This window comes from Gasterosteus aculeatus, chromosome 17 (assembly GCF_964276395.1).
Source record: "Gasterosteus aculeatus chromosome 17, fGasAcu3.hap1.1, whole genome shotgun sequence".
Taxonomy (NCBI): Eukaryota; Metazoa; Chordata; class Actinopteri; order Perciformes; family Gasterosteidae; genus Gasterosteus; species Gasterosteus aculeatus.
Window position 1 is genome coordinate 2,320,645 of NC_135705.1, and position 20,749 is coordinate 2,341,393.

The window sequence follows — 20,749 nt, forward strand, 5'->3', positions numbered from 1 at the left end:
GTGATAAAGTCTTTGTTGGAGGAGGAGAGGGAGAGCAGGTGAGAAGGAAGCAGAGGAAACGAGGCAGCGCTGCAGGAGGAGCACCTGGTTTCAGGTGGTTTTGGGGAGGAAGAGCAGCAGAGACAACTGGGGGAGAAAACAACAGCGATGGAGATCGTTTTATAGTTTACACAATGTTTAGATCACTTAAATAAATGAAATATGAAAAATGGAACTGCACTACATCATTATGTTCAATGTTTGAGTGTTAATCTTTTGCAGGTCAACAAAGTTTAAGAGAAAGAAAACAAAATGTAAAAATAAGTACAATAAATGTGGGAGAAGGAACAGCAGCAGCAGCACCTCCTAATGGACACCTCCAGAACTACATCAGGTCCTCCACCCTTAAACCCCAGTAGCGTGCAGTCGAGTGAACTCAGTGCCGTGCTGCTCTCTTTATCTTTTCTAACACTTTCTGTTGTAAGTAATTATCAATGCTCAACACAGTGCGACTGCAAACTTTTTGTTTCACTTTGAAAGTTAAAAATACTTGAGGCCGGAGAAAGCGCTCACTGGAACACATGGTTATATCCAATAAGTAACTCAAATAATGATTAGATACTGACCTGAGGTGATTGGTAGCAGGAGCTCCACAGAGTGTTTGTTCAGACAGACTGACAGCAGCTTGTTGGACCTGAAGACAAAACACACAAAGCAACAATACATTTACATCGAATGTATTTACATTGTTGTATCAAGACGTGTTTGTTGATAAACTGTCACACTCATAATTTTGTTTATTCATCGACAAATAAGTACATTAAAAAAACGCCTCTCTAACTGATAACTGCACTGGTTGTCACGGTAACAACCCAACAGGCCTCCTGTCTCCTCACCGGTGTCTCAGGTGAGTCTCACCTGGGCGGCGGCAGCAGTCAGGAGGCGTGTTTTAGTGTCAGTGCTCGCGGGGGGAGGAGCAGCGTCCCCAGGAGGGACGACAGCGCCGGGAACGTCGTCTTCTTCTTCTTCTCTGCTCGTCACTTCTGGAAGAGGAAACCAAACCGCAGTGAGGGCGCCAGGCGAGGACGACGCTCCGCTGGTCAACAGCGCGACATCTTCAAAGAGACGTTTCTCTGTACGTTTTCACTAAATCAAACCAAATTGTGGTCAGAATAGTATAATTATATTGTAATATAATTATTTGATTTACTTCTGCTTCTTAATTATGAATATAGGACGTTTGTGTTTTTTTATTCTGGGTCTAAAAAGGTGAAGCCAAGCGAATATCTTAAACTTGCCTTTTCTCTCCTGACTGGCAGGGTACAAATACAAATTAATACAAATACAAATTACAATATTATAGAAGTTCAGTGAGATCAACAAGGTGTCACACAACCTACAGCCAAACATCAGTGAAGTCTGTGATGAGAAATTAACTCCAACGTATCTTTGGTATTTCTGCACTGATGGTTGTTTTTAATTGATAATGATAATAATCACAACTTGAGCTGGATGTGAATCAGTTGTTTTACTTTCCAGTCAAAGAGCAGAAAAAAATGCCCCCCACCCCCCTCAGCTCTGCACAGCCTGATACATACATGATTACCTTGGCTGGGGCAGGCAGGCTGCTGGGCCAGACAGGAAGAGGAGGAGGAGGAGGAGGAGGAGGAGACAGCGGGAGCAGCAACAGCAGAGGAGCAGCGGGAGGAAGAGGAGGGGGGAGGAGAGGGATGAGCAGGTGCAGCAGCAGCAGACAGCTTGGTCTCCTCACTGATCTGACGAGAGGACAAAGACGGAAGCCTTCAGAGAGTCGATCAGAGCACATCATGTGACCTGCAGCTCTGCGGTAGCACTTCATACATGAGAAAATATGAATGATTTGAACTCTTTCTGAACGTATAAATGGAAGCAGGCACGATGGAGGATCTTACCTTCTTGTCGCTGCTGCTCATCCGGTCTTTGACTTCTTTGGCTTTCTGAATTGCTTTCAACACTTCCACCGTGTCCAGCTCCTTCTCCGAGGTCACCGCACCGTCCAGACAAACCTGAGGACAAAGAATAAATAGAAAACATGTGTCAACACACACAGACAATTGATTTAATTTTTAGTTTTAATAGCAATAGCTGTAAGTAAACAGCAGTAATATATATAATATAAGCACTGCTTGAAGTCGATCGGATCCTGGTAGTAGTAGTGGTACTTGTAGGGACAATAATGTTAAAAAGGATGGTAGGGATGTCTTAAGAGGGATTTATATTTAGTCACTGTATCAACTACAGCTGAAATACCCTCACAGGAGGAAAAGGTAATGGACCACTGTGATGGGGGGGAGGTGAAAATTCATTCAGACACCAGAGATGGTTCCCCTCACGTGTAGACTGTGGTCAGCATGTTTTGACCGCATCATTTCATCTTCAGACGAGGAACTGAAAGAGAAACGTGACCAGCCCCCCTTCAGAGCCACCGGCCTTCATTGACAAAACCAAATTACATGGGCTGCACTTTCTGATATTAAGCCGTGATTCAGCCATTCTAGATATATAGCACATAATTCAACCGGCATTGATTTTATTTGGCTGCTGCCCTCGTCCACAGCAGTACTCGTTCTGCTTCTACAAACTGTTGGCATCCAGACCGTCACGGAGGGAAAATAAAACACAGACTCCGAATAAGAACTAGAACAGAAGTAATATTAACGGTGTGGCGTACCTCTGCTGCGCGGTCTCCAAACTGGGTCAGCACTTTGGTTCTGTAGTCCGGGATGATGCACATGGGGTTACTGGACAGGTTGAGTTTCTCCAGACACGGCAGCGATCCGATGCTCCTGATCTCCTCCGACTGGAAATAAACAATCAGGTCACAGGCTTGTGACATTGTGGATACTTCACAGCCGCTACGTCGCTCTTTGGGTTGTTTTCTCACTCACAGGAGAATCGATAGTAAAGAGAAAATGAGCAGAGCGAAAGACGAGGGTCGAACTAGTGTGATCATTTACACCTCGAGGATGATCATTTAAAGTCACGACAAGCAGCTTATTCATTACGTTGCTTTTTGTGGCCGCTGAAGACAAATGTTGAGTCTAAAACTCAAGGCTTTTGTGAACCTGCACCAATAACAAAAACACAGTAATTAGTCCTCTCCTTTTTTAGTATTAGCCTACTTTGGGTTTCCTTTATTTTAATTCAAAAAAGGCTAAGAAGCAAAACTTTCCCGATGCACAGTAAGGTGTATAAAGACGGGTTTTGTGACTACCTGGGCCAGCTGGTTGTGGCTGAGGTCCAGGTTGACCAGCGAGTACAGCTTGCTGAGGCCGCTCAGTCGGTCCAGCTGGTTTCCGGCCAGGCTCAGAGTCTTGATGTTGCCCAGACGGGTGTGAGCCGCTTCCAGGACCCGCAGGCTGTTGTAGGACAGATCCACGTGGACCAGATTGTACAGGTGCTGCAAACACAGCGCAGTTACCTACGTGCTGCCGTTGAGGACACGCCACACCTCTGTAGGGGCATCAAACTGCATCCCCCTGGCTATTTAACCTTTTACGCTGACACTCTAGAAATGAGACGGATCGGAAAGGACAACAGAGCTGCCGTGTTCTCCGTCGGGTTGTCGCGTACCTGCAGGTTTTCCACGGTGGACAGCTGGTTGTGGCTCAGATCCAGAAACTCCACCTTTGGAATCAGTTTCTGCAGCAGATGAAAACATCAAGAGTCGGCACAAGGAAAAGTTGAGTGGGAACTATGAACCTTCCTGGAAAGGTATAGTTTTATACAATATTTTGGACTTCATCATCGTTTCATTAAAATGTTTAGTTCCAGACCTGAAAAAAGCAATAATTTGCCTACATGGTGTTGTATTAAAATCCCCCCGACCTCAATGTCAAAATCAGGTCATGACTTTTAAACTCAGCTCTGCGCGTCTCACCACCGAGTCGTCGATGGTGCTGATGCCGTTGTGGCTCATGTCCAGCGTGGTCAGGTTCCTCCACACGGGAATGACAGCGGTGACCGGACAGCCAGACTCCGCCCCCTCAGCCTCCCACTGCGAGAACTCGCTGGCCTCCGGGACCAGGATGGACTGGAGGCGGCCAGAAACGACACGCGCATTAGAAACGCGACGTGCTAGAGGAAGAGGAATACTTGCTGGTGATTCACCATCATGGTTTCCGTGGAGTGGTGGAGACTCAGAGTGGCCAGACTCGACCTCAGAGACGACAGACCTCGAATCTGCTGAGAGCTGCACTCACTGATCTGGAGACGGAAAGAAACAGACGTAATCATCCAAGTATTGGCAACAGTTAAGAGTGAAAATACCGCAGAGAAGATGACTTGATTACACAGTAAACTGAGCACCGATACTTCAGCTACATTGTGGCAGTTAACTGCGCCGACGGCCTTAACCTGCTTTAAAAACTTTATGTGATTATACATCTAATTCTACATGTCCACGACCCGATTGTACCCCGCAGAGACGGACGGGCCGTCACCTCTATCTGGAGTAGTGCTTTGAAGACGGACAGGTCGTAGGGGAGGCTGCTCTCGTGGATGTTACTGGTTCCCACTGGGCCTCGGGTTCCCGAAACCTGACCAACAAAGACACAACCAGTGAGAACAATGAACACACGCGCGCTCCTGGGAGGAGCACACGGCACCGCACCCAGCGATGGCGCATTTGAGTGGAGTAACAGACGTGCGGGACCTTGAGGTATCGCAGCCTGCAGGTGAAGTCCAGGATGTGTCCCAGGTCGGTTTTGGCGTCTCCGTTGCAGCAGGTCGGCTTGGCCAGACGGAGCTGCTGGGAGACGGAGTAAAGCTGCAGCGGTCGGAGGGAGAACACCTCGCCGGCCTGCAGCAACATCTCGCCTACAACACACATGCAGCGGCGTGATTCTGTGCACAGCGTCCTGTTACACAAGACGTCCTCATGCAATCAAAGTAACCACTCAGCATTGATCAGAACTCAACGTCAGGTTCAAAGAAGCTGATGAGTAAAGAGGTCAGAGGTCAGAAGGGAAGCTAACCTTTATGAAACAACTCCTCAGCCAGCGCGGATGTGATGCCGTTGATCTCCTGAAAGACAAAGACTTTCGTTAGACTTGATTCATTGCACAACAAAAGGTTGACGCTTGACGACGTTGTTAAATAATCTTATTCATTTACTGCTCAGCAGACAGATGGACATCGTTCAACCGTCTCACCATAAAGTAGTCATGTGCTGCGTTGATGCAGCTGAAAAATAGACGATGCAACTGTTTTCTAACTCATCTGCGAAAAGTCACATGTTGCTCATTTCGAATCACGAGTGTTTTATTATCTTCTCTTAACCCTGCAGCCCGGAGGATTCAGAGAACAACGGTCTGTTGTATCGACATCATCACATGAGCACAGTCGCTGCCATCTCACAAATGCCTTAAACATCGACAGAGACGCACATCTCACCAACAAATCTTTATTTTATCTCTTGACATATCAAACACCTTTCAGCTCGTTATCGACTTTTGACGAAACCACAGTGTGTTTACGAGATGAGTCAGTGCTTCTGGAACAGCATTTAAGAACAGAACAGGTTGGAGGAGTCTCAAGCGAACTCACGTAGAGGTGAAAGTGCAAGAAGGAGGCCAGCGCAGTCGGCGAGGAGTGCGGGAACTGCAGCAGGAGCGTCTGCAGGTAGAGCTCCAGCTCCTTCTGCCGCCGCTCCACCAGACTCTTTGAGTTCTTCCCCAGCATCTTTTTTGGAGGAAGCAGCCCTCGGTCCACTTTCTTCTCTGCCGTCAACTGCAGCGAAAACACAGAGCAGAAAGAAACATTCAGCTAAGAAGCAAAAAATGCCAGAAATTATCCCAGCGCAGCTTCTCCAATCTGATTATTCTCCATTTCAAATATCAAAGAGCTAAGTGATCAGTTTAAAGTTTAGTCAACTGTTCTTGAGAAGAACTGTCTTGTGTTACTGACATATTGCTAAATATATCTATGGCCACTATATAATGTCCTGAAAAAAAGAAGAAGAGATGAATCAATGTGCAGAAGAGGAGCCTTTCCTCCTATGAGCCGTGTGAAAATGCATTAATATCAAATACATTGCAGAATCAAGTAGGACGTCGGTAGAAGCAGACGTCGCTCACCTTCTCGTGGAGATCGTGGAAGTCGCTGTAGCGGTGCTTCACGGTCCATCTGTGCTCCCCATCCGACACCTCGATGACGTAGACCTGGAACCGCACGCGGGGATTACAGATCGGCGCAAACTCCAAAAAAAGCAAAGATCAAACACCTCCTGAGGCAGGTGGTGACACACCGTCACTATGACAGCTCCGTCCAACAAGGAGAAGCACAGCATGCAGGCTGCAGACTACATGTCAAAATCGAAAGGTCAAAAAGGTCAGGTTCACTTTACCGGTTTAAAGCTTATTTACTGGTCATATGCCTCAAGAAAAAAGAACAACTCAGTTGTTTTTTTTATTTTCAAATGACTTTGTGTGTACTGACATCTCGACAGTGTTTAAACGACTTTTATTATTCATGTTTAAACTGCTTTGTTTAAACGCCCATCTCGCTTTGTCTCTTCACAACGTGTTACTGCAAAGACAGCGATTCTAAACACTAATATTGTTCACAGAGACGACCCGTGTTTTTCACCGCCATGTCCGCGATTGTCTACCAACAATAAATGTTAAGTATTAATACTGAACGTTGCAGTTAACGTCAGGTCAATTAGCACGGCGGTTAGCTCGTCAGCTCCGTGGTTCATTTCAGTCCAGCCCCGGGCGGATAAAGACATACGCGTCAGCCTGGTGGAAAATACATTAGAAGTCAACATGTTATTCATGAGCTGCTCCAACCAATGTCTTTAACAATGACGTTTACCGCACTGTCACTTTGGCAGAGCCGAAGCTAATGGCGGCACCGAGCTAGCAGAGCTAGCAAAGCTAACGGGCGCTGTGCTCGGGGAACCCGGATGCAGCTTACAGTGTAGTTTTCCACCAGCTCCGACCCGACGACACACACTTTTCTCTCCGAAAGCTCTTCTGGAAAAGAGGCGGGTTCCATCTCGAGATCGCGAAGAAGCAGCGGTTGTCCGTCATGAAGTGATAGCACTGTGAATCAAAGGGCTTGAGAGGATCTCCAGCTCCTCTCCTCGGTTAGCCGCCTCTGGGCGCCATGTTTGTTGTGGTGCTGAACGAAGCAGCTGAGCGCCTTCAAAACCCTCGAACTTTATGTGTAGTTTTACTCTGACAATAATGTCAACGTCTCTCATTTGAAGGAAAGCATATATTACCAATATGAGATACAGCTGTTATTCTTCACTATAGTGAGAAAAGGAATGCTGCAAAAAGTAAAACAAATATTCAAAATCTGAAGTTGAAAAGTTTGACGTCTTTTCACAGTCTCTTCATCAAAGTACAAGAGCTATATATAACTTTACTCCTTTTAATTTCCATGGCTGTGCTTAACATTTGTCATGTTTGTTGTACTTTCATCGACATTTGACCAATAAAGATCATTGAAAATAGTTTTATTTTTGCAATAATCTCAAAACTCAGATAAAAGAAATATGTTCTGGATTACAAGGACAGATGGCGTTGACTTCTTTTGTAAAGAAATAGATTGAATAGCCAGTTAATGTTAACATCCGGTTATTCTATCTTGATGTGGTCATCCTTTAGGGTTTATTCAGCAGAGTCAGGACTGCATAGCAAGAATCAATCAAAACTAAATCCATTTTCACCAGATATGCGATCAGCTCTCTGAACTCACACCGTCGTCCGTTTAGGATGACACACACACACACACACACACACACACACACACACACACACACACACACACACACACACACACACACACACACACACACACACACGTCAGAGAATCCAGGACAAACGATGGGGGGTCAGAATCTAGGAATAGCAAATGAGACCCTGCTAATCCATCCAACAATTTTGCTGGATGGATTACATTGAACACCGAGAACCCCCCCCCCCCCCAAAGGGCTCTATGTAATACACATCACGGCCACGCGGGGTCACCGGTGCAGCTGCAAACATTCCGGTGCGTTATGTCATCCCTGCATTGTTGAATTGAGATGACCTACATATGTTTGAAACGAACTGGAATGTCATTTAAGTGACGTAGCGGCTAAATTTATTGCTCATTATATTTTACATTAAGGCGTCATTACTTTTTTTCGAAAATGTCCTTAATGAATAATTACGTCATCTTGTTTGATGATTGCTTTGACCCAGATGCTAATGTAACCATAACATGGACTCGAAGACAATGCTAACATGTGGATGTTTTCATGCAAACGTTTGCCATGTAAGCATTAAACACCAAAGCACAGATGAGGCTGGTTGTCATGGATTTTGCAAGAATTTGCTAAAAATGCCATAATATAAAGTTTGACCTGATGATGGCGCTAGATGAAAAGTCGATGGATCACAAAGTTGGACGTACGTTTGTATTCAACAATTGTTGAGACTGCTCACTGATCCCACAAATGTAAACCTTAGAGACACCACAGGCTAAATTAATTCAGTCGATTAACTAAATCTGTGGGATGGACAATCCCACTCGATTTGGACAATCGATGTCTGTATTTAATGTAATGTTGTATTTAAATAACGTATTGTCATTAGCACATGTCCACGTACGTTGCGCACTCGTATGCCGCGGACACAATAACTAACTATAGTGCTATTTACAGTGACCACCACCGTCCTCGCGTCCCGGCGCTGCTGCCTGTTGTTTCCGTCTCTGACGTCAGAGGGGCGGGGAGTAGCAGCAGCGGATCAGATTTCCGCTGCTCGACCTGAAGCGGAGTGAACCATCTAGCTGCGGGGAGGGGGGAGCGGGGGTTATGCTTATGCTTATCGCCACCACGCTAAACCTGAGGCACAAGTAGACTGACACGTATTTGTTATTACATAAATATTAGATTGTCATAGGTAACATGAATGAGTCTTAATACAATATTAATAATTGGTAGAGGATACGCTGGTTAACGGTGACCCCTTCCTCCTGTTAAACCTGTGAATGGATCATTCCAGCTCTTTATTCCGGCTGTGATGGGAAGACAGAGCCACAGTCTGTGCTGGTCTGTGCTGAGTACACTACTTGCTGGCCTTTAAACTGAGAAAAAAAAAGCTTTAAATCAACTAGAAGACGCTGAAAACACCCTTTTAGCAGCTCATTTCAGTTAATTAATTACAGCTGTAAGGAAGCTATTTAAGACTTTCAGAGAGGTGAAGAAGAGATATTTAAACAGACATAGGAGGGCGTGACAGGGAGCAAACCGAGCAGGCAAGCTGCTGCCGCAAGGGGAGGAAGAGCAGGCGATGCATCAGCCAAAGCCAGAGGTCAAGAAAAAAAGCGACAGGATAGTGAAAAGGTAGACTCAAAGGGAGAGGAGGGTCATTTTGTGATCTGAGCCAGAAACCAGCCTCTCTTTGTTGTTGTTGTTGTGTGGGGCCAACCGAGCCAGGAGGAGGATGTGAGGCAGAGCAGCAGGGAGAAAGGAAGGCGACTGCAAGAAAGACAAGACAAATGCTCGCAGAGATGATGTGCAGGAGGAGCTGTCTGCAGCAGCAGCAGCAGCAGCAGCAGGAGGGCAAAGGGCCTCCGCAGAGGGACCCTTCCAGCCGCAGGAAGCACGGCTGGTCCAAAAGCTGCAGGGGGCGCCAGCAGGGGCGCAGGACAGGAGGGGGTGGAGGGTGGCCAAGAGGGCGCAATCACCAGCAGCACCCTCAACGTCATCAACCCCATCACCATCAATATCACCATGCACCCCGACACTTCCCGAGGCCGGTGGGGTCCCTCCGGCCCGTCAACGTCAAAGGGAACAGAGCGAAGGGGATGCGGGCCCCCAAGAACACCAACCAGTTTCTGATGCACGAGAAGTACCAGATGCTGCACATGCGCTCCGACTCGGTCGGGAGCGACAGCGGCAGCGGCTCCGACAGCGACGTGGAGCTCAGAGACCTGTACTCTTACCTGAGCGCCCTGGAGAATGCGAGGGGAGCCCTCCTGGACAGTACCGACCCACACGGCCCCGTGCCGCCTGCAGGACAGATGGTGGTACTGCAGGAGGACAGCCTGCGTCCGCAGGAGGACAGCATGCAGTATTTCCCTTCCGAAGATGACCTGATTAAGAGCCAGAATTTCATGCAGAGGGACTTTGTCGAGTTCTGTGACATCCTGACACCCTGAAGGGACCTTCAGGGGGAATTTCGTTCTCAGCAGCGTGAAACTCAAACCTCTGACGGAGCGGGGTCAGGTTTGTTGCTTCATGCACACAGGAAATTTAAAAAGACATTTAAAATCTCATCCATCTTTTCAAGTTATTTAGACTTACATTTTGAGACTCTGATTGGCAGATGAGACGATTCCTGCGAAATTGAACTTTTTTCAATCAACTGTAACTTTCTTAATACTCATGCAGTTATTGGCCTTAGTTCATCTTTTTTGAAGATGCTGGTTTAAACAATGTCAAATGATCTCACCGTGTTGGTATTTTTCTAGATTTAAGACAAAAACTTGAATGCGAATGTAGATGACATTATTAAGAAATATGTTTTTTACTTTTCATATTTGATTCATCGTGTTCAATGTGCCCTGGTGCTGTTACAGTGCTGCCTTTCGGTTGTTGTTTGTTGCACACAAAGGGAGAAGGGGCGGGTGGTGGGAGTCGGCCCAAACAACCAATCGGCATCGACCTGGCTGGATTAGGCTGCAGGTGATTGGCTGATGCAGAGTGTCATTTACCAAAAAGCCATTCAGTGTATAATAAAGAAAAAAACAACAACGGGAAAATCTACAAATAAATATCTGATGTAATCTGGGCTGATTGATGACTGATACTAATGATTTGAAATTTGTTTTTGTTTTTTTTATATCCAAATGTAATATTTTTCAGTCAATTTGTCACTAAGTCACTGTCTAATGTACAGTTAATCAATTTATAAAAAAGTAAATATTGAGAGTTGCTCATTAGAACAAAAGGTGACATGACAATATGTGAGAGGAGCAGGAAGAACAGACAGGAAAAACAAAAGTAAAGCAATAATCATATAGGGAACATTTTATTTTCCTGTTCACACATGTTTAGGCAGCCATTGAAGCAGGAAGACAGCAGATCGATGTGAGGTGGACTACGTGAGGTGAAGCTGGTCACACCCGCGCACACAAGCCTCTTTGTGTTGGTGCGTCATAAACTCAACGGTAACTGGTCAAGTGAGCGGCAACCACACAAAAAAAGTGTTCAAAGGAGACTCATGATGCTCATTTCCAGGCTCATAGTTATTTGGGGTCTCTGGTAGAACATGAGAGTTTTAACTTGAGAGCTAAAAACTCTGTTTTCCTTAACTGGCCAGTCTGTGCGCATCTGTGATCCCCCTCCACCATGATCGCTCAGTATTTGGCTCATCAAAATGGAATTGTGTCACTAGGCAACAGCTTTAGAATGTGTTTACTTCCTGTCAGCTGATGTCATTCCCACTGAATGTTCCCAGTCTTACTGCTAAACTGGATCAAATGAATGCATCTGTAGCGCCGTCACTTCATGCATTTTTAATCCAATTATTCAACCAGTCAGTGGGATAGATGCAATATAATGCAGCATATGTAAGGGAGAAATACCGTAGCCTTTCTACAAACCAAATAAAAATGCAGTTTGAGGAAGAGATGGCAGTTACTGCCAAACATTCAAGCTAGGCTAGTTAGCCTTTAGCAAGTCTAGTTTAGGTATTAGTTGTTATTTTTTAATTATCATTTTTCACTAGATTTAGCTACTGTCTCATTTAGTTGCATGATAACAACCCAATGAACTATATGGATGTTATAGTGGGAGGGGTTTTTTTAATCTTATTCAGTGTGGAAAGCTAATATAGCTTTAGCAAGCTAACAATGGCAATCCCGGTTTAAACTAGAGTTACTTGACGTTAGCTACGACTCTTTCTCGTTGGCTGCGTAATTTATCTTTATGCCCGTGCTTCTCCAAATATCTTTGCAAAGTGTATGGAGTCCATAAAGGAGACACGCCGGCTCCCTTCATCTGTGTCACTTAGGTTTCACCACTGACCCACTGACCCCCCCAGGAGCTTAGTGGCCGAGCAGCAGGTCCCGAGTCTATGAGCTCCGGGGGGACAGTGAACACACTCGTACGTATTAACTATAAATTATATACATGTAAAGCAAGCTTAACTCGGACGTACAGTCCTGCTCCGTCCTTATTGGTGCCTACAATAACAATAAAAACATCACTTATAAACAAATACGACTTCCACTCACATATAATTACAGTTTGTTTTAGGTACCTGCAGAGTCCTTCAACAGAAAATTTACACAGGTTTAATTTTGTTTATTGAATGATGCATTTTTCCCAGACCTGTTTCTATAAACACTTTGTCTGCTCGGTTTACCCAGTTTTGGATGATTTAAAATATTCATATCACCATAGTAACTCATACGGTCTTGTGCCAGTAAAAATCCTGCATCACAATGAAGACTGAGAATAAACACACGCGGTAAGAGGTGACGTCATTTCAGCAGCAGGTCAAAGCTACTGAGACTGACCTTTGACCCGCAGATCAGATGAGCAGCTCAGTGAAATGTAGAGTTGAACTCTACAAACCGAGGTTGTTTTAACCAAGATGACACGCACACAGCGACTCTAACCTGTTCCTTATCCTAACATCGGTGTGGTGCCTTGCCCCGGGACACGGTGGCAGGTCACAGCTCTGCTGTCTCTATTGTGTCCTCCGTAGCTTGTATTTGTAAATATTTATAAATATTTACGCAGAGGATTACAAAAAAAAAAAAGAATCAGAAGATAATTAGTTACGCTTAAACATTTTCAATTGGAGTCTTGGTTACTACTAAAGGGCACTACAGTGTGTGTGTGTGCATGAGAATGTCAGTGATCTTTCTAAATGTCATTCATTCTGTAACTCTGTCCGTACTTGTTGGATGACTGATCCCTTCACCAACCATCCACACTACTCAATGTGTGTGAACCATTGTGAGGACTTTTAGGGGGGGAAATAGTTTTCACAGCATTAACGTAGTAGTGACGCAGTATTGTGTTTGGGTCTGTGGTAGATGCTTGATCTCTGGACACAGATTTAGACATTTATGTGCACATTTTAATACCTGAAGTGTTCTAGTTTGTGTAGTCAGAGTAGTATTGGTCCATTTGGATACGTAGACTGTGGTTTTGCCGTCTTGAGTTCAGTACTTTGGCGGTGGCCATCTTGTGGAGGAGTGGACTTCAGACGCATAAACAGAGCTGTCAATCACAAGGTTCTCCTGCCCCAAAGCCCCCTCTTTGTGCTTTATGGTGTATTTGATTTGTAAATGGACCCGATTTACTAAATGAACACCATGCTGTATAAAAGAAGACTTTAAACTGAAGGTTGTGACCATAAACTCATGTTTACAATGTTTGCTGAGGGAATAAATCAGGAGAGAAGCAGTCATTTTCTCACTGACTTCTATACAGTCGCCCCTGGTGGTCATTAGAGAGAATGCAGCCGGTGGGTTTCCTGACCGACGGACCCGAGACCTGCAGCAGGAGTTTACCAGACCCGATTAGCAGTAGCTGTAAACCCACCCAGTTTGTCTCTGCAACGTGTAACCCTAGGACACCCGAGCACGTGCGAAACACCATAACTGTACACACGAGATATGAGACGGGCCTGACTGAGGTCGAGGGTCAGGTCTCCATTACTGATGACCAAGTTGGACTCACGAAAACCTCTAATGCAGCTGAAGTAAAGTTCACATGTGGCAGGGTGAAATCTTTAGTGACTGGAATGTCATGCTGTGGGTTTGCCGGTTGTTTGTCCTCACAGGTCACATGACGGGAAAAATACCAAAAATAAAACAGATTAATTATTGTCACATGAAAATAAATATCTGCAGTGAAATCACATTGAAGCACAGCACAGCATACTGGGTCACGTCTTCCTACCAGAACCAGGGCCTAATGTCAGTTGTTGTGGTTCTGTATAGAAGTTACCTCAGTGTGTGTGTGTGTGTGTGTGTGCGATTGGGGAGGGGGAGGTGTGTGTTATGAATAGATGAAGGGAAGGAGGGTGGAGGTGAAGGGGGAGTGGAGGTAGTTGGATGCTAAAACTCAGTTTGGAGTGGAAAAGTACAGCCATCCGCTGGGGGGGCGGAGACTTCCCCCGTTGAGCACACAAGCCAGCCAATCAGAGCACAGAAAAACACATTGACTGACAGCAGCGTGACGAACCAGCAGCGAGGCTCCTTTTGTGAACTCTGTCTCCATTTAAAGATTAGCTTTACACTTTGGATGAGAAGCTTGATATTCAAAGATTCTCAGTGGTGATGTTTCTCTTCTTGAGCCAACGAGGCTGAGACGTGAAAATGTCAAAGCAACTTCATCAAAACAGTAGAAAAAAACATTATTCAACATTGTATTTAATACGGATACCTTTTTGAAGGAATGTTCAATAACAAGAGGACCTTCTTGTGTTGGGATCATATCAAACGCTGTGCCAAAATGACCCAGGGCCGTACACTGTGTGTGTGTGTGTGTGCGCGCGAGGGGAATGTGTGTCATTCATATTCCCGAGCCGCACTTCCTCACTCAGACCTCATAAACGCCTGTAAAGTTACGGAAAAAACAACACCGGCTTCTACCGCTGCCAACGAGAAGACAGTGAAAGGCGTCACTAAAGCTCCGCCCCCCCAAATACTTACATATCGACTAGTTTCCTTTCATTTCACGGGCTCAAGTTAATCTGAGCCAAAATACAACAACAGAATAATATATAATATTATCAAGCACAAGCCAAAATTAGTACCACTTTGTGCTACAACCTCAGTGAAGCTTACTTATCCCTTATTATTATCCAGGAAATATAACATACCAGCCATTTTCTGCATTCTGCTTTAAAAACTATTTATTGTACGTATTATTTTACACATGTAAAAATGTTGACACTGTGGTAATATTCATTTCATAGAGGTAAAAATATCCATGTGGGCAAAACAAATTTATTCAATATTAATCTTCTTGCATATGTACAACACACAGACAAAACCTCTCAATAAACCAGCGCTGAATCTTCATGAAATCTGACCTTTTTTACATGCAATGTCTTTGAGGCGAACCACTGTGTGTGTAATCTGTTTGCTGCTGCTCTACTGAACTGACACACACACACAGGATCTCAATTCAACAGAGAGAGAGAGAGAGAGAGAGAGGGGGAGTAGATCTCCTTTCAGCAGTGTGGTGAATGTTTCACTGGACTGATAATCCTCTAAAAGTTGCACACACACGCACGCATGCACGCACACACACACACACAGATTCCTTTGGCCGTGTGTGATCGGCTTGGACTGGGAGCAGCAGGGCGATAGACTCCGTGCAGGTTGAGGCCTCGTTTAGCAGGGTGAGACAGTGGATGATTTGATCGGTGATGGATAACAAAATAGAGTACAAACATTTGCATGACACCTCGTGCGCTTAACGCACGTTTTGCATGTGAGTTTAAAAGAAAGCACACGCACTTGGACAGCGAATGTACTCAAAGTGTGTGCAGCACGATAACAACACGTCCGTTGGTGTGCGGGACACGTCTCACACGTAGTGTAGGCCAACGTGTGTGTGTGTGTGTCTATGCAGAGGATACACACAAGGAAGTGAAATAGGAGACGTCCGCCTCTGATTGGCTGGCCGGGAGACACAGACCCGCCCACTCGGTCGAATCAACAGTGACGTCGTCGCCCGTCCGCTCCACACAGGCCGTCTTTCTTTTCCTGCCTGTCTTCACCCTCCAATGAACAAAGAAATGCTGCCGGCCGTTTCTGGAGTTTCTCCTCTGACTAGAACTTCAGGGTTGAAAGCGACAGGAAGCAGCAGGACGAACCGGGACGTCACGCCTCAAAAACAACAGCAGAGGCCTCGAATGGAGCCGGTCCTCTGACGCCGATCTGTTCTCGTTTTCATCTCACAGATGGTTGAATTAAAAGAGGAAGGCTGACTTCCTACTTTAAGAGGAAGTCAAATTACTTCAGAAGCACAGAGCTAACGGCTAATTATAACTTAAATGTTTCCTCCGTGACTTGAATCTGACCTGGTGTGTCGAGGTGGAAAAACTGATAAAGAAACACCTGATCAGCGCAGACAAACACACACGCGCACTCACACGTAGCCCGGCGTATTCCTCATCTGCTATAAGCTGAACAGAGTAGATAAGAAACCACAAAATGTTCCTCTGAGCTCCACTCAGGGGAACATTGTAGTGACACAGGTTTCTTTCCTCGAGTCACTTAAAGTCAGAAACGGGTTTTACGTTCAGTTAACCTTTTCAAACTGTCCTCACTAATCGTACTTCCCCAGAACTTAAACTTTTAAAGAAATAAAGGTTACCAAAACTATCATTTCAAAAACAGTCCTCACTTTGAGAAAAAAAAAGGTCTTAACTATAAACCACATGGACCGAAGAGCAAAAGACACACACACACAGTTAGTTCCTGGTTTTATCTTCAGTCTCACTCACTTGTCTAACGTTTGAAGGCCTGATCTCTGTGCTCACATGAAGCTGCTTCCATCAGAAACGAGCTCAATTCATCAGACCTTAAACTCAAAAAAAGTTAACAGGGAACAAAAACCAAAATTTACACCGAAGCTCAGATGATTCGACTTATGCCGTTGTCACATTGTCAGGTACTAAATGCTCATGCTTTCGTTTTGAGGTGCGTTCCTGCTGGTTGCAGAGCAGAGAAGTGACTCCGCCCCCCTGTGGGCGCCGAGCGTCACTGCACACCGACGCTCATCAGACACCTTTGTCCTTCATAATCTATTATTAAAATGAAAGTTATTTGTAAGTTGTTGAAATTGATCTGACATAAGTCGCATCGCAACATATTTCTTTCCCGCTGGTGCTTTTGCACACAGGAGGAAAACAACAACAACAACCTTGGAGAGGAGGGAACTTCAGCAGATGGTGAAGCATCAAGATTTTCCCTCACAACTTTATTTCAGGCCCCCGACAGGCAGATAAGTTGCAAAATCCTTTACTGAAGCTTCCTGTGAGAGACATAAAAACCCTCGTCCTCTTCTCACGTCATTCCCCACCTTCACTTCACCCGTTGCAGTGATGTCACTTCCTCTTTGGGACCAGCTGGAGGACGTCACTGAAGCCTGGTGGCTCTTTGTGAATAAAGCACATTTAACTCTCAGATTCAGCGGACGAAGCCACGTCTTAAAACAGGCTTCACCGCGTTAGTCCATCGTCCTGTCCTTTGTCCGTCCCCGGTGCGTCACTCTTCTTCTTCTCCTCCTCCTGTCTCATCTCCTCCTGCTCCTTCTCCAGCTCCTCCTGCTCCTTGACGTCGGCCTCTTTCAGTTTCACCTCCACGTCCTCGGGGATGTCCACCTCCATCAGGTTCTCCATCCCCTGCTCCGGCTCGTCTCCTATCAGCACCTGGAGGGAGACGGAGGACGGACAACAGGCCAGTGTCTTAGGTCACGGTCAAAAGTCATGTGGTTCCTCGTTAGTTAATGAATTCACAAAACAGATCATGGTTCAATTATTGTCCGTGTTTAAAAAAACATCTGTCATCTCGCATTTATTTATTTATTTGTGGGACATCTGACTGTAATAAGGACATGAATGAGATTTGTCCCACCTGGACCAGTTTCTCGCAGGCTGCAGTGACGTGGACGTCCTTCTCCCAGCGGTGGAACTCTCTCATGATGGGATACACGCTCTTGTCTTTAAGCGCGTTCCGGCCGCCTCCGGTCGCCGTCAGCTGCAGGAGAGAAACGCGAGCAAAGCGTTCAGCGCGAGAGAGACGAGCCCGTCGGTGACTTTGCGTCTTTGCGTCTTTGCGTTCGGTGCGCTGACCAATAACAGAGTCTCCAGCAGCATCTTCCTGATGTCGGGGTCGTCTTCTCTCTTCTTGTCCTCCGGGAGGTACTGCAGGTCCACAGGCAGACCTGAAGACCACATCGACGTCTGTTAAGAGGCATGGCCGGGTGCCCCAATACTCCACCCCCCCCGAGTGATTCTCCCAAACAAGAAACACTCAATTTCCCCAAATGAGTTGACTGTTAGAAACACACCTTCGTTCTCTTCCTCCGTCAGCTCCTCTGGACCGGCCAGTGGCAGCAGGAGGAAGGGCAGGATGTCCACGGCGTCGCTTAGCAACCACTCATGACGTGCTGCACACATGAAGGAGAGGATTGGGATTATATGACTGGAAGTGATGAAGGACTAGCGAGGACACGACTAACACCCGATTTCACCCGATTTCAGAGCAGCAGTTGAAACAAAAGGACGGACGCTGTGGAGCAGCAAAGGTAAACTTCCCATCCGGCCCGCCGAGGGTTTCAGAAATCCATATTTAGGGTATGGAAATTAAAAACCCATGTATTCTTTCTGAGTGGTGCGAAGGAGGCTTCCACGCGTCTCACCGTGGTCAAAGCAACAGTTGCGCAGCGTCCCTACGACTCCTCCTCTCCTCACCACCGACGCCTGGTACTGCGTGAAGGGTAACAACCTCTGGATTACACACCTGCAAACACACACAGATAAATACAGCAGGTTCGCCGCAGGGCCGAATGATGTCGAGACTTTGACGGACTCAACTGGGAATGTTTGGGTCGTGGTTGCTCAGAATGCTCCTTGAACCAAACGTTACCATCGACTCAGACTAAAACACTGACTGAAGCCGCTTGTTGGCGCCTGTGTCCGCTCGTGACGCGTTCAGCGACATTATTTTGCTTTGGAAAGCAGAGCTCATGTTTGTCCTACGTTGTCAACTAAAGCTTGCCTTGTTTTGGAAATATACACTTTCTCTAAAGAATGAGCAGAACTGCGCGACCTAGACCTCCCCTCTGTTCTTTCCCCTCACCTGTCCTTATCCATCATGTAGTCTCGGGCCTCGGGCAGCTGCGTCAGGTTGGACAGCAGCGGACCCAGATAGTGGAAATTTGCCTTCTTGTTGTAGCCTTCGGTGCAGAAGATGGTCACTAGCTGAGACAGGCCGGCCTCCTCCTGGAGGACCTGGAACAGCGGGGAAACACGCAGGGCTCAGCCAGGAGTGCTTGTTTTAATGACCCGAGAGGCTGCGTGGACCCGTGTGCAGCTCACGGAACCCACCTTCAGCACGGTCTTGCAGGTCTTGGTGTGGCGGGTCAGGTTGGATAGGATGCTGCAGATCTGATCAGCGAACACGTACTCTGGATCCAGAAGCTTCTTTAACAAGACGGGAAGAACTTTGACATCCGCCACCAAAACCTGGATGAGAGACGACCGATAATGTTGTACTGTCAGCGCTAAATGTAAATTAAGACGGCAATCTGCAGATGAATCAGGACTGATTACCTGGTGCAGAGTCTCGTCAGCCGACAGGTTGATGAGGATGTGGTAACAGTCCTTCACGATGGCAATAGAGGGGTCAGAGGTCAGAGCAAACACAGCATGCAGCAAGTCAGCTTTAGAGCGGAGGAAGCGGCAGCCGTCCCTGAAAACAAACACACACCCAAAAAAGAGAGACTGAGTTACTGGAAATTAGAAACAGTTTCTTTATTATGTATGATCACCGTCTTGACATTTTCTTATTTTGAGGGATATCTTTCTTTTCTTTCAGGCCAGTTTCTAGCTCATACAATCCTTCTTTATAAATAATTATTATCAACGTGGATATTATGACCTCATCATCATCCGTCACTGTACCTGTTTCCAGACATCCCCAGGATGTACTCTGTGGTTTGACCTTTGACATCGGGGCGCGTTTCGGGGCTCAGGAAGGAGAGCAGCTCTGCAGCCTCAGTTTCACTCAGCATCTTCCAACAGAGTCTGGAAACAACGAACAACCTTCAGGTCAGTAAACTACTGACATGCACATATAAGTGCTTTAAAGACTGATCTGAAACAAACAAACAAAAAAGTATTTTAATATAATCCATTATTGTTGCTGACCCGTGTCATCAAAAAAACCTGTACCGTTATCTGCTTTTATCTTAAACGTTTAAATGCCTCACATCATAAATAACGCAACTTGTGTATTTGCTGTTGTTTACAGTCGACATTGTGATATTAACGTGCAACGTTCCACGGCGACAATAAAGTATCATAACTGTAAGTAACATATCTGTCTTAACGTTACTAAAGTAAACAGCAGCCGGGACGTTAAGTACGTTTGGTGCCATGTTGGATGAATTACATGATTTATTAACGCAATAAGAACATCAGTAAAGTGAACACGAAAGGAACATTTGACCAACTCCTGATTTCAACTATGAATATATACAGATAGCTTACCTTTAACAAGCTACAGAACTAATCAACTTTTCAATTCACGGTTTCATCTCTTTGTAAGTATCTCCTGATATTAAACAACATGCGTACATGTGGAGCCGACAGAGGAAACACTTCCGGGTTTTCTTCTTCGTTGTCTCCTTTTCCCGCAGCGTGGTGAGTGACGACACTGCTCCCTGGTGTTCGCCGCGGGTAGCGGCCTCCGAAGCTCACAGCTTGATGTCGTTGAAGCTGGATCTCAACATTCATTAAAGAACAGAACTTGGACCAGTGAAATGAGACAAAAACAACAATGAAAGTATAGTATTAGTATTTTAAAATTAAGGAGACATCCCACCTATTGTTTTATTGTATACTCAAAAGAAAAAGTATTAGAAACAGATAAAGGCCCCCTCAGGGATTTATTGAGGGAACCGTGAACTTTTAATATAATTACTTTCCCATTGTTTAGCTATGATGCAAAGAAGCGTGTAGACTACGCTGGG

At 45.7% G+C, this 20,749-nt stretch overlaps 3 protein-coding genes across 4 annotated transcripts in view; 1 reads left to right on the forward strand and 2 right to left on the reverse strand.

Moving 5' to 3' along the window:
• nisch (nischarin) overlaps positions 1-7,288 on the reverse strand; it is a gene marked incomplete in the record, with an annotated part of 14,994 nt that extends 7,706 nt beyond the window's left edge. The window contains 16 exon segments of the mRNA XM_078092757.1: positions 1-126; positions 606-673; positions 898-1,022; positions 1,586-1,754; positions 1,911-2,024; positions 2,690-2,818; positions 3,233-3,418; positions 3,592-3,660; positions 3,899-4,051; positions 4,129-4,224; positions 4,461-4,556; positions 4,673-4,836; positions 4,995-5,043; positions 5,566-5,748; positions 6,096-6,179; positions 6,937-7,288. Of these exon segments, the coding sequence (XP_077948883.1) occupies positions 1-126; positions 606-673; positions 898-1,022; positions 1,586-1,754; positions 1,911-2,024; positions 2,690-2,818; positions 3,233-3,418; positions 3,592-3,660; positions 3,899-4,051; positions 4,129-4,224; positions 4,461-4,556; positions 4,673-4,836; positions 4,995-5,043; positions 5,566-5,748; positions 6,096-6,179; positions 6,937-7,017 (1,892 nt within the window).
• Positions 7,289-9,004: 1,716 nt separating this feature from the next.
• On the forward strand, positions 9,005-10,803 carry LOC120835646 (uncharacterized). Its single transcript, XM_040204743.2, has one exon. The coding sequence runs from the start codon at positions 9,514-9,516 to the stop codon at positions 10,174-10,176; it is 663 nt and encodes a 220-aa protein (XP_040060677.2). The 5' UTR covers positions 9,005-9,513; the 3' UTR covers positions 10,177-10,803.
• A 6,109-nt stretch (positions 10,804-16,912) lies between these two features.
• On the reverse strand, positions 16,913-20,525 carry hgh1 (HGH1 cochaperone). 2 transcript variants are annotated; one of them, XM_040204736.2, is made up of 10 exons: positions 20,268-20,525; positions 19,680-19,872; positions 19,329-19,467; positions 19,104-19,241; positions 18,856-19,007; positions 18,416-18,516; positions 18,065-18,163; positions 17,847-17,938; positions 17,629-17,751; positions 16,913-17,423 (listed from the first exon to the last, which is right to left on the reverse strand). In XM_040204736.2, exons 2-10 carry the CDS (start codon positions 19,787-19,789, stop codon positions 17,214-17,216), a joined length of 1,164 nt encoding a protein of 387 aa, XP_040060670.1. In that variant the 5' UTR covers positions 19,790-19,872; positions 20,268-20,525; the 3' UTR covers positions 16,913-17,213. The 2 variants fall into 2 exon arrangements, with proteins under 2 accessions (XP_040060670.1, XP_040060669.1); XM_040204735.2 differs by having other exon boundaries at positions 19,680-19,802; positions 20,268-20,458.
• Positions 20,526-20,749: the final 224 nt, after the last annotated feature.